General features: G+C 34.8%; 5 protein-coding genes across 13 annotated transcripts; 2 read left to right on the forward strand and 3 right to left on the reverse strand.

The window, feature by feature from the left end:
• Positions 1 to 74: 74 nt before the first annotated feature.
• Positions 75 to 6350, reverse strand: LOC124407979 (zinc finger protein 2-like). Its single transcript, XM_046884602.1, has 11 exons — positions 6053 to 6350; positions 5884 to 5949; positions 5663 to 5734; positions 5236 to 5321; positions 4861 to 4999; positions 4480 to 4768; positions 4257 to 4359; positions 3910 to 4176; positions 2182 to 2503; positions 1728 to 2074; positions 75 to 1616 (listed from the first exon to the last, which is right to left on the reverse strand). The coding sequence occupies exons 1-11, from the start codon at positions 6066 to 6068 to the stop codon at positions 1383 to 1385; spliced, it is 1941 nt and encodes a 646-aa protein (XP_046740558.1). The 5' UTR covers positions 6069 to 6350; the 3' UTR covers positions 75 to 1382.
• Positions 5722 to 11360, forward strand: LOC124407977 (TRAF3-interacting protein 1). Of its 5 annotated transcripts, none has more exons than XM_046884599.1 (11): positions 6482 to 6866; positions 7001 to 7118; positions 7207 to 7319; positions 7413 to 7742; positions 7937 to 8353; positions 8454 to 8521; positions 8631 to 8759; positions 8851 to 9094; positions 9270 to 9395; positions 9534 to 9619; positions 9774 to 11360. In XM_046884599.1, exons 1-11 carry the CDS (start codon positions 6732 to 6734, stop codon positions 9922 to 9924), a joined length of 1917 nt encoding a protein of 638 aa, XP_046740555.1. In that variant the 5' UTR covers positions 6482 to 6731; the 3' UTR covers positions 9925 to 11360. The 5 variants fall into 5 exon arrangements, with proteins under 5 accessions (XP_046740556.1, XP_046740555.1, XP_046740554.1 ...); XM_046884598.1 differs by having other exon boundaries at positions 6486 to 6866; positions 8435 to 8508; XM_046884600.1 differs by lacking the exon at positions 6482 to 6866 and adding an exon at positions 5722 to 5768 and having other exon boundaries at positions 7937 to 8508.
• Positions 11361 to 11743: 383 nt separating this feature from the next.
• LOC124407986 (lysM and putative peptidoglycan-binding domain-containing protein 2) lies at positions 11744 to 16996 on the reverse strand. Of its 5 annotated transcripts, XM_046884618.1 has the most exons (6): positions 16869 to 16996; positions 15728 to 15914; positions 13981 to 14136; positions 13776 to 13903; positions 13642 to 13656; positions 11744 to 12852 (listed from the first exon to the last, which is right to left on the reverse strand). In XM_046884618.1, exons 2-6 carry the CDS (start codon positions 15902 to 15904, stop codon positions 12612 to 12614), a joined length of 717 nt encoding a protein of 238 aa, XP_046740574.1. In that variant the 5' UTR covers positions 15905 to 15914; positions 16869 to 16996; the 3' UTR covers positions 11744 to 12611. The 5 variants fall into 5 exon arrangements, with proteins under 5 accessions (XP_046740574.1, XP_046740576.1, XP_046740572.1 ...); XM_046884620.1 differs by lacking the exon at positions 16869 to 16996 and having other exon boundaries at positions 13780 to 13903; positions 15728 to 16096; XM_046884616.1 differs by lacking the exon at positions 16869 to 16996 and having other exon boundaries at positions 15728 to 16094.
• On the forward strand, positions 16597 to 18128 carry LOC124407989 (transcription initiation factor IIA subunit 2). The gene is made up of 4 exons (XM_046884624.1): positions 16597 to 16780; positions 16896 to 17000; positions 17251 to 17380; positions 17516 to 18128. The coding sequence occupies exons 1-4, from the start codon at positions 16709 to 16711 to the stop codon at positions 17545 to 17547; spliced, it is 339 nt and encodes a 112-aa protein (XP_046740580.1). The 5' UTR covers positions 16597 to 16708; the 3' UTR covers positions 17548 to 18128.
• On the reverse strand, positions 17974 to 20174 carry LOC124407983 (alpha-1,3/1,6-mannosyltransferase ALG2). The gene is made up of 2 exons (XM_046884614.1): positions 19677 to 20174; positions 17974 to 19587 (listed from the first exon to the last, which is right to left on the reverse strand). The coding sequence occupies exons 1-2, from the start codon at positions 19917 to 19919 to the stop codon at positions 18607 to 18609; spliced, it is 1224 nt and encodes a 407-aa protein (XP_046740570.1). The 5' UTR covers positions 19920 to 20174; the 3' UTR covers positions 17974 to 18606.
• Between the last annotated feature and the right edge of the window lie 228 nt (positions 20175 to 20402).

The following is a 20402-nucleotide window of genomic DNA, read 5'->3' on the forward strand; positions in this document are numbered from 1 at the left end:
TCTTTCTTTGGCCGATAACACATCGAGAAATAAATATTTTACATGTAATTTCAGACAGAGTTATATCATGCCAAAGCCATCTATTGCCCGGTCGCCCGATCATGTCGAATTAGTCGTTATGTGTAATGTTCTTTGTATTATGAGATGACATGAAAAAATCAAAGCTGTTTTTACTTTTTCGCCAAACAGAAATCTATCTTCTTCAATTGATTTGTTTTGGTGTATTCTGGCAATCAATTAACTAAGCTGATAAAATTTTCAAAGTCCCTTTATAATGCATCATAGATATTTATCCCAAATACTAAACAGAACATACTTCTACCAGTAAGCATTAATCTTACCTTACTTCATCTTTAGTCGCATGAATTTACCTTAGTAATAATTTCTTCTTTCCTTCTTTTTTTGTCACTTCAAACATTTTTTAAATATTAGATAACTACAAAAAGTAACAATCTAATAAGTGGATTTATGAATTAATGTCAACTCGAAAATTCAATATACGAAAGCACCTAATAACTGAATTTATGTTTTTCGATAATTAATTTGGTCAAAAAATCCCAATGACCAATAACGTATTAAGAACAGATAACAGTGATTTCGAAATGTTTAATCTTCAATGTTGATTCAGTATGAAATGAGAAGGAAGAATTAGCTTTGCTTAACATCAATGCTCCCACTGCCGTATTATTTAATTCCACACGCATTTTCGCCGGTTACAATTAGCCTTGTTATTGTTACTTACAATAACGTTCAAGCCTTCAAGTAATGAAATTCTATAATCGTTCTATTAGAGTATTTGTGTGGCTTTTGGATAACCTGACATGCCTATTTATGAGTTTATTGTAAATTTCATAATTTGTTCAATAACATAGACAAATTTAATACCTACGGCATTACAGAATATGAAGTTTTCATATTCTAAAACAATTGTAAAGATTTTTACTTTACGCAATGTACAGAGTAACTAACAATATACTAAAGAATTAAAGAGTTGCTTACTATGCCAACTTATAATTTGTGGGGGGATGCAAACCTCAGAAATTGATAATTATTAGCAGAACCTTGTTAATATTTTTAGGAAACAATTATCATTTATCGTTTTCAACTTTGCATAGCTTACAACGATAATAAAAATCACTATATATCCAAAGTTGCCACGATTATCATACTTATTTTTTACACAGATGTCCATAGCGTACTAAAAAGTGCACCTTGGTTCGAAATGGTAGAGAAATTTATTCGTTGAAAATTTTTGTTCTGTAACGATCGCACGTAACTAAACTTGTGAATCAACAATCACAAAAAACAGTTAAGTATGAAAGTACTGAAATATTCAAGCAATTTATGACTTCTGATCAGTATTTTTTGAACCATCGTATTACCTATTTTTCTTTGGATAACTTTAAAACGTGTAATATTACCTCGTCAACAGTTTGTGATGTCAATAATGATTTAACAGTTTCATCCTCGATCACAACTGTGAATAATATCTTTACATTCTCTCTTAAGCGCTGAGCAAATAGTAAATCACTGTCCGATGGAATGGGTTGATGACCACAACGCTTAATTACGGCCTCCAGGACATCTTGAATTGGTGCTTTGGGCCAACCGAATGCCTGCACAAAAAATTGATTCTCTTAAACTGTCGGTTTTGAAAAAATGTACGTCAAAAAACATATTTTCATATTATAGTGGAGAACATTCAATACCAGATATAATTAACATACCTGTAATGTTTCTTCTTCAACAAGCAACGAGAGTAGATCAACGATAGCTTTGAGTAATTTATCTTGAGATAGAGTGACATTTGATCCAACACTTTTTGTCTTTGCAGCTGCGCTAGAAGCAATTTTACATAACTGTTCCTGCAAGCGACGCTTCTCAGCTTCCGCCATAGCATCTTCCAGCATATCTCGATGTTTCGTCCGCATGTGCCGCATCAGGCAATCTTGTCTAATGAATGCACGTCCGCATTCGTCGCAAGACTGTGGCATCTCACGTCTATGCGTATTCATATGAACACGTAACGCCGACTTGACTGCAAATCTTTTCGAACATTTGTCACATTTGTGTGCTGAAATAAGATGTAATTCATGAATTTACAATTCTATTCGCCAGGTGCGCCTTCTACCTTTATTTCATATACCTGTACGGGTATAAGGAATTGTGTGATCAACTTACGTTTAACTCCAGTATGAAGAACGTAATGTCTTGAAAGGTCCTCTTTGCGAATGAAAGACTTTTTGCACAAGTCACACTCAAATGGTGCAGCTCCTTGATGAACGAATCTCATGTGTACTGTTAGCCTGGTTTTACGATTAAAGGCCTTGCCGCAAATGTCACAGTAAAATGCATGTTCGCCTGTGTGATGAAATACATGCGCTCGCAGCTGAACTGCTTGTATGAATGTTTTACCACAATACTGACATACATGTGGTTTATCTCCCGTGTGTGTACGATGATGGCGATTCAAAGTTTCACGTGCCGCAAATCTTTTTTCACACTGAAAGTGAAACGGAATATATACGATCAAGGTGCTGTATGAAATTTGGTAGTAATACTAGCATAAAATGTTTCATCAAGAATCATCATTACTACCGCATATTTTAGTAAAAAATAAGTGCTATTTCACAGCGTATATAATTTGTCTTCGTTAGGGTATCTTTAATTTTACAGTATTATTTACATTGGTAATTTTAAGAAGAGGATACTTTCTACCCAACAAAAGTGACTAGTAAAAAAACTGAATCTATATATTTATCCCAGTATCATGCTATAAGTCTTTTGGTGGTCGAATTAAACTGGTAAAAAGAAGACAGTGAAAATAAATATATGTAGGTAGCAATGTATAATAAACGTAGCTTTGGTGAAACTCTTCAAGTTTAGAATTGAGAATATTTATGCATAATTTGTATTTTTAATCATTTTAAATTTCACAAGTTCATAATATTGTCAAAAACACGTGTAATCTCTAATCAAATATAGGGGTACTCAATCCAAAACCGACAAACCATTTCCACGATTTTAATTATCATAATGATGTTAGGTAAATTTCTGAATTTTGTAGAGAAAAATTCACACACATGGAGTCAGTTGTATAGAAACACACTGTACATGCACAATGTTTCCCATTCTACGGTGTAAGAACTTTCAAGAGTTAGCGTAACTCAAGAAACGACAATGATTATTAGCTTACGCTTCATCGAGTAATTTGATTCAGTATTTGACAAAAAATACAGCCGGGAAACATGTTTTTCATCTGTCTTGATGAATATGTTAGATATTACCTTACGTACTTACCTTTTTTCTAAAATTAATTACATTACTAAGTAAGCGTCAATAAATGGGCAAACTGATTGAAATAAATAGTAAGTTAAATGAAAGTTTGACTCTTTGAGGCAGTTTTCGTTATGTTTAGGTAAAAAATTGTAAATTGGTGTGAATTTTTCTCTGTTTACGCGAATAATACGGTTTATCAAAATTTTGAAAAAGTTGTCGTAAAAACGTGGACTAAAATTTGTCGGTTTTGGTTGAAATGCCCCTATATTTACATTACTTAATACGTTTGCATTGAAACTTACTTTGATCGTTCTTCATATCCTTATTGTTTGCTTGTAATTAAATTGATGGCATACATGTAGTTGGGATGTAGACTTTTTCTTTCATTGTTCAATATCTTTTCATTCAATGACTCAAAGAGTAGTAATAACAAACACAAGTATGCGTAAGCTAACAATAATTTTTCTAAGCGTTTCGCTTGTTTTCAAACCAAAACCTAAATTATGCATAGTCAGTCTATATTGGATCCATAGTTAAACATAATTTTAGGCTATCACTCATAATGCGTATGTTGATAGAGTGTAATATTTCTTGTCAAAGTATATGAATTCAAAAAATATTTATACTTACGAATTTGCACTGAAATGGTTTCTCGCCCGTGTGAACACGTCGATGTTTTTTCATGGCTGGAAGTGACTGGAAACTCTTTTGACACAGATCGCATGCAACGGGGCGTTCTCCGGTATGCGTACGCTCATGAATAACTAATTGTTGATTGGTGTAAAATTTCTTTGGACAATGTGCACATGCCTGTCTTTTCTGTCTCTGTGGCGCTCCTGCATGCATACGCAAGTGTTCTCGTAAGTTGTCCTTGCGTGTGAATTCCTTGTGACAAACCTGTAATCGAAAGTTAGATTCGATATACACCAGAGCTTATACGTAGAATTTGACAATATATTTGGAAATGCGAAACTCACTTGACAAGCAAATCCAGCGCGAGATACGCCGTCGCATCCAGTTTGCATAACATGTCTATCCAAATGATATTTCCTTGAAAAATATTTGTCACAGCGTTCACACCTAAAAGAATTCAGAAAATTATTGAAATCCTGAATAGGTCTTTCTTTCAAAAGTATTTCTCGGCTTTATCATTAATTCTTGAATAAATAATGAAACAATTATCCAAAATAATTCACTCACTTAAAGACTTGGTGTTTAGCATGAACAGTGTAATGATGCTTGGTTAGACTTTTCTTATTGGCGAATGCAACGTCGCACACTTTGCAAGTGAAATTTTGCTGGATCCAATGAACCACGACCATGTGCCTTTCCAGAGCAGAAAGTTTTTTGAAAGAAAATTCACAGTGATCGCATTTCAAACATCCGTCTGTATGTGCCGTTAACGAATCCTCTCCACAACAATGGCACTTATCGACGGACACAGGTTTTATCGCAGCAGCAAGATTGTTGTTTCTCAGTGTATTGCCACCTAGTCAAAAATGAATGGTAAATTGTTAGTGAATACTACTAGCACACGTCGCAAAAGTTTGTGCAAATGTTTGCACCCGTATTAAAATTCACCGTCTGAATTTGTGCCAACGTCGTCTGGTTCTTCGACGTACTCTTCGTCGTCTGAATCATAGCCAGTTATTTGCCCGATTTCTAAAGCATCTGAACGGTCATCCTCGTCTCGACATACATCCAAATGGTCCTTTAGCAACTGTAGAATTGAATAAAAATGTATATAATATTAATGTTTGAATGAAGATGTTTCTGATCAGAATCATTGCAAAAATAGATTTTTTTTATGTTATAAAGATCTAGCCCAGAAACTTTTGATATTGAATTTAAGTACAATCATATAAAATCGGTGTTAATAAAAGCTATGGAGTATTAATTTCGTTAGTTCTTGTTATAGCATACTTAATAGGATATATAAACGGTAAGTCAACTTACATCTTCCGATTTGAATATACGACGACAGGTCACACATTCGTAGTCTGTTATAATTTCAATTATATGATCTGCTTCGTGTGATGCAGCTGTAATGGAAACACGTGTATTAGTATAAAAAACTTCATCTGTAACAGTAATTTACTGAGACATTAATATTTACATTGCTCATTTAAAGAAAAAAATCTGATTAACTCTAGTAGCAAAAGGCTGCTTGACAATGTTATGGAATATTTTTTTTGCATGTTTTTAACTTAATTATTGTTGATGATATATTAATTGACTCTAATTAAATTCTAACGGTTATTCTAATACCTAATTCAAATGGTAAGGAAAGTAATTTTAAAAATACGAAATCAACTTATCACCAGTTTGAATGAAAGTAATTGCGCTTCTAAGTTCTAAAAATACACACTAATTTTGTCCTTACACTGTCCATTGAGTAGCTCATTCTCCTCCTGAGCATCTGCAGCCTGTATGGCATTTTCGTTTTGTGAGTCGCCTGCAATCGAAATCAAACAGGTGTTGAACAGATGGTTAGTTTACCCCTTTATCTTTGAAAATTTTGATTTGTATAGAAGAAAAGATAAGTAGGAATAGAATAGAATAAGAGTATGAACAGCCACTTTCGGTAACTGCGCTACTACATACCAAACAAAAGTTCAACAGCCTCCTCGACATTCCCTGACGGAACGGGATGTTCTATCTTTACGATTTCTGCAATAGACAACATTTATAACGTTGTAAATTCGTAGATTTGGCAAAAATATACGTACGAATGAAAGGGACCGATGAGTGATCATCGGGGACAAGTAATTACCTATAACACGCGGCATGCTTTCAGTATAACGGGAGAGAATCTCCCTGACATCCGACGCAGCGATGATCAATGGTTTTCCAAATCTCTTTACTTACAAGCTCGCACTATGATACCTGTGCATTAGACGTTGATCAGCTTGTTAGTTTCGAGTACAAAACACGTATTATCCTAAATATAAACAAGAATATCGGGTTTGTAACTCAGTTTGGAGTAAATAATGTGTCAATATTAAAGTAAGACTGGGAAAAAATGTATAAACACGAACATTTGCCCCTGATGGAACGTCCACCTTGGGACACGACGCATTACAAAATGGCCTACATAAAGGGGCACGCCTTTGTGAAGAAAGATTCTCAATTTCGAAGATATTTTGATGAAAATAACACGAGTAGAAAAAGAATTTTATTTTCAAATGCTATAATCATAGTTAATTTTATAAGAAATATTGTATTTTTCTTTACCGTTAAGCTTTTTCTCACAATCCAATTCGAGTTTGTAATGTTGGCTGCACTGCGCGTGGCGAGAGGAAGATATTTCAGTGGAGGAAGATCACGTGGTTATAATTCCGATCACGTGATCCGTCGCCAAGAGCAACCAATGCGTATACAACATCAGCTTCTGTCAAATCTATTCCAACATTTGAAACATCATATTTTATTTCCTCAATATATAATAGAAAATGACGGAAGACGTAAAGCCGGAAGTGATTAAAAAAACTCAAGAGACTCTTGGCAAATATTTTAAAAAACCACCGCTCACAGAAAAATTGTTAAAGAAACCTCCCTTTAGATTTCTACACGATATAGTCTCATCGGTAATACTGTTAGTTAATATTACGCTATTTTTCCTGTTTAATTCATGGTTCATAATTGCTCGCCCTTATTTGAAATCAAAACTTTGAAATTATTCTTCTAATTTATTATGCTCAATATTCTTATAATGTTAAAGGTTATTAGAGAAACCGGATTTCTCGATGGTCTTTTTACAGAGGATGAATTGAATTCTGAAAATATAAAAGACAAAGACACCAAGCTTGCGTATTTAACAAAACTAATTGATGTTGTGAGTAAGTGAAAAAAAGACGCAAATAACCAAGATGGAAAAATTCTTCCTCGCTATTCTAAACAGCTAACGAAATAAGTTAAATATTTCAGAATTGATTACTGGAAATAATCTCATGGTACGACCCAGTAAGGTCATCGCTGGACATGAACCCACTCGAACCAATGAATTACTGCAGGCTATTGGAAAAGCGCTTGACAAAAAGGTAATTTCAATGGATAATTTTTAGTTATTTTTAAAATAGTAAACTCATTGCTCAAAATGGTATCACTGTGTAATCATTTCTCTTTCACAATAGATCAGCAGCGCAGAAGCAATAGAACACTATAAAAATACTAATGGTAGATCTAAGGGGCCAGTGAAATCAAAATTGGCTACTAAAGATGAGTCGAAGAAACCAGTGTCTAGACAGTCTTCACAGTCTAGAAAACTGGTGGAAAAAGAAAAAGAGAAGCCTCCGATTGACCAAAAGAAGAAGTCTACAAGCACCAGCAAAGCCGCACCCAAAGACATCAAAACCCGCGCTGAGGATAAACGAGAAAAACTACGCGAACAGGAAAAAGAGAATAAAGCAAAAAATAAGGGAGGGGATAAAAAAGAAAAGATCGTTGAAATTCCTTCTGCTGAGGTGACAAGAAATCAGAGTTAGAATTCATATTCTATTATACCTAGGTTTTTTTTACTCTTATTGATAAAAAAGTATTTTCTTCCTTAGTTTTGGAGACCGTCATGCTGATATTAGAAAAGACAGTCATTTGCGAAATACATGATCCATAACTCTTGTAATGTTGCTCAAAGATTGTATAATTAAATTCATTTTAGTCCAAGGAAGAAAAACGGCCATCTTCGGTAAGACGACAAAGACGCTCAGCATCAGTTCAACCAAAGGAAGATCCTGCATCGCCAAAAACGTTGGACTCCCCAAAAACGAAACCTGCTTTATCCGATTCAACAAATTCACCTACTCACAAGAGGACAGAATCTCTGTTGCGTAGTGCCAACTCGCCGATAGACACGCAAATAAAATTGCAACAAGGTAATAACCAAACGGAATTACCAATTGATAGAATATCAGAACCAGAAACAAAACAATCTGCTGAAACAAAGGGCAAAACAAGCGCAAATGATGATGGTTCTCGTAGAAGCTCACATTCTGATGGTAGGACAAAGAGAAGTGCAGAAAAAAATTCAGCTTCCTTAGACGGTGAATCGAAACCGAAATCTTCAGCTGGGTATAAAGTAAGAGAAGCAACTAACTTGCTCTCACCAAGTCATAAATCATCAAAATCAGATACAGTACCAAACAAAATACAAAAACAGTACACCTTTGAGCATCCAGGTTCTCCACCACCAAAGCCTACAGGTTCCCCAGACGATTCCACAAATACAGCAATGTCAGTCCAATAAGTATATATTTGAATTTGAATGAATAGCTCGATTTTTTGTTTTTATAATCCGGCAATCAAACCAAAACAACGTTAGTAATATTCAAACTATTACTGTGGTTTGTTTACAGAGTTCCCGAGACGACAGTAATCAGACCAAAAACTTCACTACGTCCTCCCAGCGCCAGGCCAATGAGCGCTAGACCTGCAGCTCCTAGGTTGCGATCAAAAACTGAATTCATTTTAAATGAAGATATAACGTGAGTTCAGGGTCATTGGTCATTGAAAATAAAATAATTGAGCGTTAACACAGGTGTATTTTTTTGTAATGTGCTTGCGTTTTTATTTCAGAACTCCAATGGGCACTGTTAATGTAATCGTAGAAAATTTTGACACAAAAGAGGAAGACGACGTTGATAATATGGTTGTAATGGAGACAGGTGGAAGTGGGGATTCCCTAAACATCGACGGATTAGCTAGGACTGAAAGTCAGCTTTCGGAGGAACATGGACATCTGGTAGCTCAAATCTTGGAGACTCAAAGAGAATTAATCAATACAGACAATGTCGATGTTATGCCCAAGAAGGTGGAGATTGTGAGCATATTTGAATATCTTTATTGCATACTGAACATCACGTTTAACCGGCCACAAGTTTTTAAATCCCTGCTACTTTATCAAATCAATCTTCTGATCCACCGGTATCTCGGGCCAGCAAATCTGAATATATTTTCAAATCAATAGGATACAATTCACGTATATATTGTTACAGGAATGGGAAGCAGGATCAAGAAGAGATCGTGAAACAACAATAAAAGAAGTTGATAAACTGCGAGGTTCTATTCAAACTTTGACACGAGCGACGAATCCACTGGGTAAACTCTTGGATTATTTACAGGTAAAAAATTACTTTTATATTTATATACCATCTTGATTGAGAACATAGAAAGCTGCAGAAAATTTCGACCATTTTGTTTATTTGCAAAGATGCAGTTTTTTAAACCTACATGCATAACGACCTGTATTTGCTCAACAGGAAGATGTAGAAATGATGCAGAGGGAACTACATGAATGGCGAAGTCAATATAATCAATTGAGTGAACAATTACACCAAGAGCAAATGTGAGTAAATAACAACAGACAATTATCTTTATTCGTCAGTGCACCGCTACCTACTGAATATTTAAAAACAGCAATGCGGCACTCTTGTTAAAGCAGTGATAACATTCCAAATAACTATATAAAGTACGCATAAATTTTGTTATTATTCTGCCAGTTCGACAGAAGAATTTATAGAACCCATGAAAGGAACTCTCAAAGACATCGAAGGCAATATCAAAGTTCAGTTGGATAAAATACGCCAAGTAAAAGCTGGGATAATGAAAAATGATCAGAAGATACAGAGATTACTCAATGGACATTTATAAGAAAATAATTAATAATTTGGTATCGTGAGAGGGATAATTCATCAAACTCGTAACAACTGCGTATTAACTTATTCTCATACATAATACTACGATAGATACAAACATTTTATGTTCAATGCAACAGAAATATGAACGTATAACACAGCTGCGATATAACATGATAAATGGTATTTCATAATCTTTGTTTTATTGATTATTTGTATTAATTATAACAGATTTTACTAAAATAATAGCGACAACTAAATTACACGTACAGTGTACAGGCCAAACCGATTGTATGAATATCTGCTGTTTTGTATTTCAGGTACGAAATTGTAAGACTTGTGAACGCGACAAATTATAAAAATCTGACAATCATTTCACGCTTACATGCGTTCTCTGCTTTTTTTTTTGGTCAGTGCAGCAGGAATCTATGTAGAGCTAATTGCATATATTGCTATTTTATTTAATATAAACTTGTATCGTCCAACAGATTAGGTCATTTATAGTAGTATAGTTTACATATTTATTTGGATGACAGTAATACCATACTATAGCATAATATTATGACGATGTTTATAGACTATATCTAAGATTGCACCAAGTAACAAGTTTTTTTTTTTATCCCTTACACGGTAGATCAAAACAGAATGGACATTTTTTATTATAACGAATGTAACCAGAGTGACAAACTCACTGATAAGATCTAAAGAACCATAATTGAGAAGCGTACCGTGCATCCTTGAAAAATGAGAATTAGAATGTAAGTGCGAAATGCTATGTGAAAATTGCTTGGTATGCAGTCGATACACCTCAATTATGAAACTTGGCAAGCCGTTAGCAAGCTCCTTTCTAAGGAAATTGTCCTACATACAGGTGTAAATATTGTATCTTTTTTACAGCAATGATCCTAATGAATCAATCATATAGCTCGTAACGTAAATTTTAAAAGATCATGCTCAGTGATTTACGTAGTCTTCTTATTACGTTTCATAAAGTCTCATACAAAACAGAAACCAATCTCCTGGAGATCGGGAGAAGAACAAGATATTGAAAATCAATAATTTTTGTGTAACATAATTATAATTCTGACCATAAAACTTTGCCATAATTATGATTATTTCTTTTTACAGCGATTGTTTATATTTATTATTCGCAAGGTAAATGTTACTTTGCGCAGCAAACAAAACAGAACCAGTTGAATCAGAACTTATACACGTAGATACATACATTGTACAGTAATTACAAATTATTCTATGTAATCTATAGTTCATGTACACGTTTTTATGGTTCTTTACAATATTATTTTCTTTTCTATGAATAAGAACTTACGTATATACACCTATGTATATCATTATGTATAATAATATAACAGTTTATTTTTGTGCAAAACATAGAAATTTACATTATAAAAATGATCTATGTCCAAACATTATTATGCAAGGGCTTCGCAGTTTTCTTTTAAAGGGAAAAAAAAAAAAAAAAAAAAAACAAGGAAGATGATTTTAATTTAAAAACTTGCACAAGGCAAATTAAATTCGAATCAAAATAAGAATGGCTACCTTTTCCTCAAAGCAACTATTAATTCAATAAATTGAATATTAAACTACGTGATTTTTCAGCTTAACAATTTTACCAAGCGTCAAATGTATAAATTTTTCATAATGTATGGATATTTTATAATCTATTATTACTGAAGCTTGGAAGTTGGAAATCTCCAATGTGTACATATGGGTTACAACATTTATTTTTCAAATTTCTTTACGGCATAAATTTACAGCATCCAAGCAAAGTATCATTAAGTAATTTTTTTCTTTTTTTCTAATGCTTTTTTGTGAGATTTGAAATACTAAATCAACAAGTTGCTAGGAATTTGCAAATATCATGTAGATTACCACCAAACAGCACGGTAATTTGGTATGGTAAGCTAATTAAAGATAAATAATTAACTTTCAATTCGTTCAGGACTGGATACAATATATGTAAGGCATCAGAAGGTTCAACACTAATACTTCATCTATCTTTTATTCTTAATAAGTCAACGTTATTTGAGCATAATTGTTGCAAGTAAGAAAATACTTGCCAACGTATATCGGACTATGTACATAACTGATATTTAGGATCAGTTCAATAAAATTAACATTTATTCAACAAAATTTTCAACAGTGATAAGATATTAAATTTATATTTATAAACAGAAAGAGAAAGAAAAACAATAAATAGAAAATAAATTGAAATCTCTGTGAGCGATGATTCACTCAAAAATGAATAACTAACGTAACAGGTTTAAAAAGTAAAGGGAATTCACTTACCCTATCGCTTGCAACAATTATACCTCACGTAATCTCTATTCAAACATTTTTCAATAAGAAACGGCTAGTCTGAAGCGTTCTAGTGCTGGACACCAATGTCAAAAAAGAAACCAACGCTTATCATCTTGTCAAGTGTATAAATTACACTGCAAACATGAATATACGAACATATACAATACACATAGGTATATGTATAAATATACATGTATTTATGTTTGTTTGAAACTTCAATGTCATTAATGCCGCGACGTGAAGATACTTGATGTAATCATCATTTTCATATCAAGCTATTAAGTGTGGTGCGAATTTTTCTATAATCCAGCACTGCTTTCTCCAACATATGTCATTGCCCGAAACCTAAGTCCTTACACATATAGCGCAAGCCGACCGTGATTGCTACAACTGAAACATCTCATCCTGCTGTTGCTGCAGTCTTTGCAACGATGTCTTCACTCTTCTTCCTTGAGTCATCACAACGGCAGACGGCAAATTATAAACATCGCCGGATGAAGATGTCCTCAATAACTCAGAGGGGTTTGCTGATGAGTTTGTGGTTGAACTAATGGGGTGTGAGTTGCGTAATCTAGCGACGGCTCTTCGCCGCTGCGTGAACGTGTCATCCCCCTCATGGCAAAACCTGGACATTTAGCCAAGAACAAAAATAACATCTGCTTTTCAAATACTGTTTCACAAGTCGTGAGCTAATTATTTCCATAAATATTGGTATGTTAACATGTTCCATTTTAATATCACATTTATGGTGGTCTGGCACTAACACCAGATGTATCAGATATATTCCAGAAACATTCAAACATCCAATCATGATAAGTATGTGATTTCGACACTGATTGATAATTCGACAAGAATTATTACATGCATGAAAGTATGAAAGTACAAAACTATTTCATGCCAAATTGTATATTATTTTATCAAAACGATATGTTTTCTACGTATTCCGAAAAATTTACAACTTCAAGAACATCCCGATTGATATTAGGCGATAGGTCTAATTTGAGAAATACGAAATTCAATGAATAGAAGAACATCAAAATGTTTTAGGACAATTGCCGACCACAGCAGCGTGCAAAACTACGAAACGGGAGGACTTTAGTTCAAATCCCCAGTGGAACTTGCAAAAATTCTAAGACGAGTCCGTAGTTCAGGTGCCGAATCGGCAAGCCAAGGTTTGAACTAGGTCCGGCTGCACCTGAGAAAGATTTTTTCTAATTTTTCTTACCACCTGCGGAAACGTGGGCGTTTCGATTGGGCATGCTAAAACAGCTTGAGTCGCATCATGACGGTTACTGACATGTATCATATCATAAATTACATGCTATGATTAAAGTGCGGCAAGTGTTGAAAGTTGGGAGTTCAGACATACAGCAAATGATAATTGATTCAGTAGAGCATAAATTAGGGAACTTACGCATATTCTCCAAAACTGTGTCAAAGAGTGCAAGTAAAAATATATCTAATAAGCTATTGGTTCGATTTCCAGAATTCAAGCGCAATATTCAATTCAATTCAATGATAAAAAGCGTTAAAGTGCATGTAACTTACTCACTATTTCCTTGCGCGCGTTTAACTTCCTTCTTCATACTCGCTATCGATGAATCCATTTTTGCCAAGAAATCATCTACGGAGCTTTCGTCGTCTATGGAAGAAGTTATCGACGAAGGACTAGTTATCTGAAAGATTAAACGAATACATGTACTCTTTGTGAACAATTATTGAATGGAATCTGAACAAAAGTAAGCAAACTTACACTTTCAATACCCTGTGAACTCTCACCACCCGAAGGCAGGGTGGAATCGTTTCCTAAGGAAGTGTTAATATCTCCAGGTACAGGAATAAGTAAGTATTCACGTAGAAATAAACTGTCTGATGCCCACAGCCTGTTTGCTCTCCGTATTTGCTCTGTCTGGAAAAAAAATTGAAAAACATAACTAGAATTAAAATTTAAATCTGATACCTGAAACCTGTAATGATGAAATCGCGATATTTGAAAATATCTCGAGCAGAACTAGAAACAAAACTCCTCAATTTATCTGCTTATAAACTAGAAAAAGATCATCTTTGGTTGGTTGGATCACCTTGAAGTATTATTTAACATTGTGAAACTATATATATTCAACAGACCGATATACAGACATTATCATGTCACCTGTAAGTAATAAATATATTGTTATCTGTGTAACATAATTTAGGAATATTCTATCACAATAATAATAATAATAATAATAATAATGTTCAATGTGTGATTGTTAGAATTTTTCCTTCGATTATAATTTTGCACATATCGTTTGAATAAGTGGTGATTGAATAGGCTTATATGTAATTATTGATACGCATGCAACAATGTGCCTAATTACAGTAATGTCATGTACATGTAGTAAAACTTATAAGTGTTATACGAGTCGCTGGTGCAACCTGTGAATTAAACTGTGCCAGCGTGAATAGAATACATTAAATATGCAGATGAAGAGGTTTTAGCTCATTTTTTGTACCCAAGAATATACCTTCGGTTTTTTTAATCATTCACACTGACTCAACTTTCGTCCAAACATCATTACCATGAGTGAAATTGAAAAATAATTATTGCAACATGTGCTGAAAAATGTTTTATTGATACAATAAGTTTATAAGTTAAAGTGTACATGAAAATGAAACGTCGTAATTGCACAATAGGCACAAAAAGAGAAAGTATCAACCCAATTCAGTCATGTGACAAAAATCACGTGTGTGTATATATATACTTTTGTAATAAGCAGCGAGATATTTAGCACAAATTGCAAACAGAAACAAGGTCTGCCGCAGCAGTTTCTCGCGCAGTAGCAAACCTTGCATAAGATTATTAATGTTTTTACAAAATTATACTTTATATGTACATGCAGATCAATAGAATTTTAATCTCTAAATAAAGGGTTCGTCGACAGTTGATTATAAAAACCTATCTTTACGTCAGCCAGGTATTTATTTATCCAATAAATCATGTTCGTAGTTTTTGACATCGTCAATAACGTCATGAATTTTCCACGCCGGTTAAAATTTAATCAATTTTGTCTACAGCGGTATATCGATTAGCATTGCGTATTATCAACAAGCTTATCATAAGCAAACATAAACAGATTCTAGAACTCGTGACTGTTCAAATAGGGATTAAACTGATGAGAACTTCTATACTGATTTGGAAAATTTTACAGTAATAATCAACTTTGGACTGAGTTATTTTAACGACGAATTAGTGGAAGTAGATAAGCGCAGGATGCAAATGATCGGTGGGAAGACAACTGAGTAATGCAAGTCAGCGAGGATGATTGCAATGAGCGATTAATGTCTGTTGGAGCATGAAAAACCAGTGATTTTCACCATTTAGTTAAGAACGTGTTTCAGTCTCTGGAGTAAAGTAAATGGAAAATACTGTCAGGCAAAAAGAAACGTTTGTTATGCGAGTGACAGGAAAAAAGGTAAAAATAGTAATTGACAAGTGGGAAAATAAGCCCTTTACGTACCGTGACTCCATATTTTAGCGCAATACCCTGAAGGGTATCGCTCGCCGAAACGACGTGCTTGATAAGGTTTTCGTTGCGCGTCATGTGCTTAGCCGTGCTCCCGTATTTCTTGAGTGCTTTGCTGGAATCACGAATAGACATTCGCTCTTCCATCTCTCCACCGCCATTCCACTCCATGTTCAAGCCTCTAAAAAGTTGTGCCAACATCATTCGGGAGCGGTAAACGGTACGTGAAACGGCACTTCGATTTTATTTTCAATTTCGAATCACATATATCGTTGATCGTAATTATTACATGGAAAACGTCTGCCCTGATCTTTCGTTAAAACGCGATTCCTTATCGGTACTGAATTGTTCAACTTTTGACCTGACTTTATCAGACAATACATTCATGCCTCAACGCGTCGTTTCATTTCATTTACTCGTCTTGTCTTGTCCGGTCGTTTCGTAACGACAGCCAGCACATTCCTTATCGGAATAATCGGCCAATCGTCGCATATTTGTATTAGGTCTGACATCCTTATATTTGTGATCTATAATCACATGGGATTGAACTTTATCAGCTTGTTGACGCGCGAATGAACGCTATACTTAACCCGTATTCTTAACCGTGGAAGATGTTTACCCTAATTTTGTAAGCGTGAGGATCAAACCATTATTGAGAATCGATTATTCCACTTGAATGGTTTTTTCGTTGTCATCGTTCCAGTTCTTTGCAAATTAAAATTTGCAAAAGCAGGGTATCAAAGGATATACATTTTCGAACTTTCCCGCCTAATATTCTTATGTTGGTCGCCATCACGCGATCGACGCGAAGTATGATATCGATAACATGATCATCGATAGTATCGATTCAAGTCGTTAACAAATCTTACGTCATCGGCACTCGATGTAGTGTGAATTATTTTTCACCGAGTCCAAGTGTTGTTGTCAAAAGCAGCGGTAAACACTTAGCTGTAATTACCTCGATAGTAGGTTAAAATGTCGTATCAGTTGTACAGGAATACGACGTTGGGTAATACGCTTCAAGAAAGTTTGGATGAATTGATTCAGGTAACGTATCGTTTTGCCATGGGATAGTTTTCCGGACCGAAGAGGTTATGGAACGCAGCGTAATTTTTAAACGACAATTCACACCTACCGCGATAACACTTTTCCTCTTTTCCAGTATGGCCAAATTACACCGCAACTAGCGATCAAAGTGCTCCTACAATTCGACAAGGCGATTAATCAGGCTCTCGCTACGAGGGTCAAGTCGCGGCTCACTTTCAAGGTTAAACATTATTTACGTAAACCGCAAACTCCGTTGGTTTTCGATAATCATTCAATCGAATTACACCAGTTTTCACTTATTGCCTACTTATTCATGTTGCCTTGAAAGCCAGTTGTCAATGACTACTATATATCATTATCGGTTTAGAATAACTGAAGTTTTTCTTAGAACATTAAGATTTGACGAGGTTGCTTCGCTATGTTTGTCTATCTGTAAATAATATAATCTTGTCATTTGCGTTGTTTTATAGGCCGGCAAATTAAACACATATAGGTTTTGCGACAATGTGTGGACTTTCATGCTAAACGATGTCGAGTTTCGAGAAGTGCAGGAGGTAGCAATCGTTGACAAAGTTAAAATTGTTGCATGTGATGGGAAAAGTGAGTATACCCAGTCAGTTATTCGATGAAAACCTTAAGGCGCAATTTAGATCCCTTCAAAAAGGATGAAAATTGATTTCAATTCTACTTTACAGAGTATGTTGTCTTTATGTGTGAAAAATAATTTTGTTGCAGCTGTTGATGCGGACGTGCCTACCAAGCGATAACAGATGAGTAATCTGTAGAGGGACTGATATTTTTAATTATAGTTTAGGAAATGTTTTTTGTTCTTTTTTTAATTCTCAACCGTTTATTGAACAACACTAACTTTCCCCTTACTATTGTGTTTATTCAAGTTAGCTACTATAAGCCGGTAAATTTGAGACAGGCACAAAAAAAATATATCAACCATGTAGAACGAATGATGTTCAAGTGAAATAATGTAGTTTTAATACAGCCAGATACAAGCAATTAATCACAGCTTCACTGTACTTAATATGGATGAAACTTTCTAAAGATGAGAATATTACGAGTGGTACTCATTTGCTGTCTGTGGCAGGCTGTGATTATTGCAAATTCCGTTGTATCGTTTACTCACACACATATGTATCAAGAATATAAAACTTGCTCCTTTGAACTCTATAGTTTTTTACATGATGATAATAATAATTCGTAACTAGCCAGTTATAAAGGCTGTGTAGCAGTATGGGATAGAGACCAAAAATTAATATTGATAATAGCTAATATGCAATATTTTGTTAAAATAGGTAAAGAATAAATAAAAATAAAACAAATATATTAAGTTACAGAAAGTGTGGCCATGTTTTTTCGTCCGTCTAAAAATGTTGAAATCTTTCAGAAGTTATCTGACTATAAGATTCGTGGCTATACTTTTCTATCTTCTCTCATTTTTGCAAGTTCAGGTACGTCTGGATTAAAATAACAATAAATTTTATTAAATAAAAATAAAATATCCAAAACTACGGTCATTTGTATACAAATTCTTTGTTTCACCGTTTCAAAGAAGCATTACTTGATTAAGGAAAATGATCCGTCTTCAGTACATGTCGGTATTCGCGATGGGCAGGAAAATAGTAAGAAAAAATATTTCCGTGAGTTTTAAAGTCTATTCGTAACTTATTAATATCAGTACAAACAGTAATTCTAAGAATATGTAATAAATAGAAAACCCGGCCTGTGAAATGCTTAATACCCTTAATAATTAAGACAACAATAACCAGTTTTTGCAGTTATTTAAACTATCCCAGCAAGCCAATGTAAGGATTTCAATTAGATTTCTTCCTCTCTATGAAATTCTGTATTGACTGATCTAATTGGTTACTGAATGCGTTAAAGCTGAATGTTTTTATGAAATGTTCTTTTCCAGCTTCACCAAACTTTAATCCTATTGTCTTATCTTTTACAACAATAGCCATTTTCTCAGCAAAAGCTTTTCCAGACAAATCAACAAGGTAACCGGTTACCCCATTGATTATAGACTCTGTAGGGCCACCGGAGTTATTGGCAATTACTAATTTTTTTGCATACATTGCTTCCAGAGGGACTATGCCAAAATGTTCATTAGGTGGAGTGTATATCAGAGCGTTGCAGTGGTTGAGAATCGAAACTTTGTTAACATCAGATGGAGAACGAAGAAATGTGATCTTCTCCGTAACTTGTAATTCATCGGCTAAACCTGTCAATTCTACGTAATGATCCACATTTTCTTCTACACGTTTATCGTATCCTCCGGCCATGATCAAGTGAACTCTCTTGTAATCTTCATCTGTGACGAGTGATTTTAACTCGGCGAGAGCTTGTATAGCAAGATTCAAATTTTTCTTTCGTTCGTATCGGTTGATGGATAGAAATATAATGCTATCCTCAGGTAACTTTTTGTCCAAGGCTCTTTCCAGAGATACAATTCTTGTTTTGTCAAAATATTCCGTATTGATTGACGGATAGAGTACTTCAGGGTTCACATTCAGTCTTTTAAACGTATCCTTGAATACAGTTGCTGTATATTTGCTGTTGACAAATATTTTATCCGCCTGTCCTGTCGTTATTTCCTCTAGATAATTGAGGGGAGCTCGATAAAACGATTTCCACGTGCTACCAGGCGACGACAAAAGTTGATCTGGATGATGACAATAGTAGATAACGTAGGGGACGTATAGACGAAGTACAGGAATGCAGACAGAGACCAAATCACAGAAGACTACGTCAGGTCTGTCACCCAGAAAAAACATATAGCTTGCCGCATAAACCTGTAAAGTTAGAAAATTTTCGAAACAGCATCTCGGGATTATAACAAATTTCTACAATATCTACACCTAAAGTTCTCATCGATACCTACCATCCTGACGTAAGCACAAAGGGCAAAAAATTTGCCGAAAATATTTCTCGGCAGCCATTCTCCGACGACGGTGACCGGGATCGTTCCATCCCTAGTTTCAGTGAAACAGTGATCGGGGTCGTGGTGTGAGGTAATAAAGTTCACTTCGTGACCCTTCCTCTTCAAAGCTAACGCAGCATCAACGACTAACCTCTCCGCACCGCCGATACCCAAATCAGGATGTAAAAAGGATACTCGAACCATTTTAAGAAGAGGTTCGTATGCCTGGAAGCCCCTTGTACTAATTTCTATCGTTCGATTTTAGGGGTAAATCTACATTACAGATGTGTAACTCTATTCGAGCAAGTAGCTCCTGTACTTTTGACACTTTTTCAAATAATCGGTGATGCCACGTCGGGTTTTCCTAGCTGGTTGCCAGCCTGGCGGTATTCGATCACGTGCTGTAAGTTGGCTTATTCATTTGTTTATTTTATTTGCTAAGAAGAATCGGAATTAAGACACTTGAAAATTGGACGAAAATTTAAGAGTATCGTATTTGAAATGAGTTGAGAGTTGTTTCTGGAGTAGTAATCAATGCATATCGTCGATAATCGCCATTAAAATTCCAGTTGCATTTCCAACCAGTTGCATTCTTGATAATATTCGCGCCTGATTGATGGCAACTTAATAAACGGGAATGCAAGGCATGAAGCTCGTTTGATATTTTCATTCTACGAATTTCAAAAT

Source organism: Diprion similis, chromosome 7 (assembly GCF_021155765.1).
Source record: "Diprion similis isolate iyDipSimi1 chromosome 7, iyDipSimi1.1, whole genome shotgun sequence".
Classification (NCBI taxonomy): domain Eukaryota; kingdom Metazoa; phylum Arthropoda; class Insecta; order Hymenoptera; family Diprionidae; genus Diprion; species Diprion similis.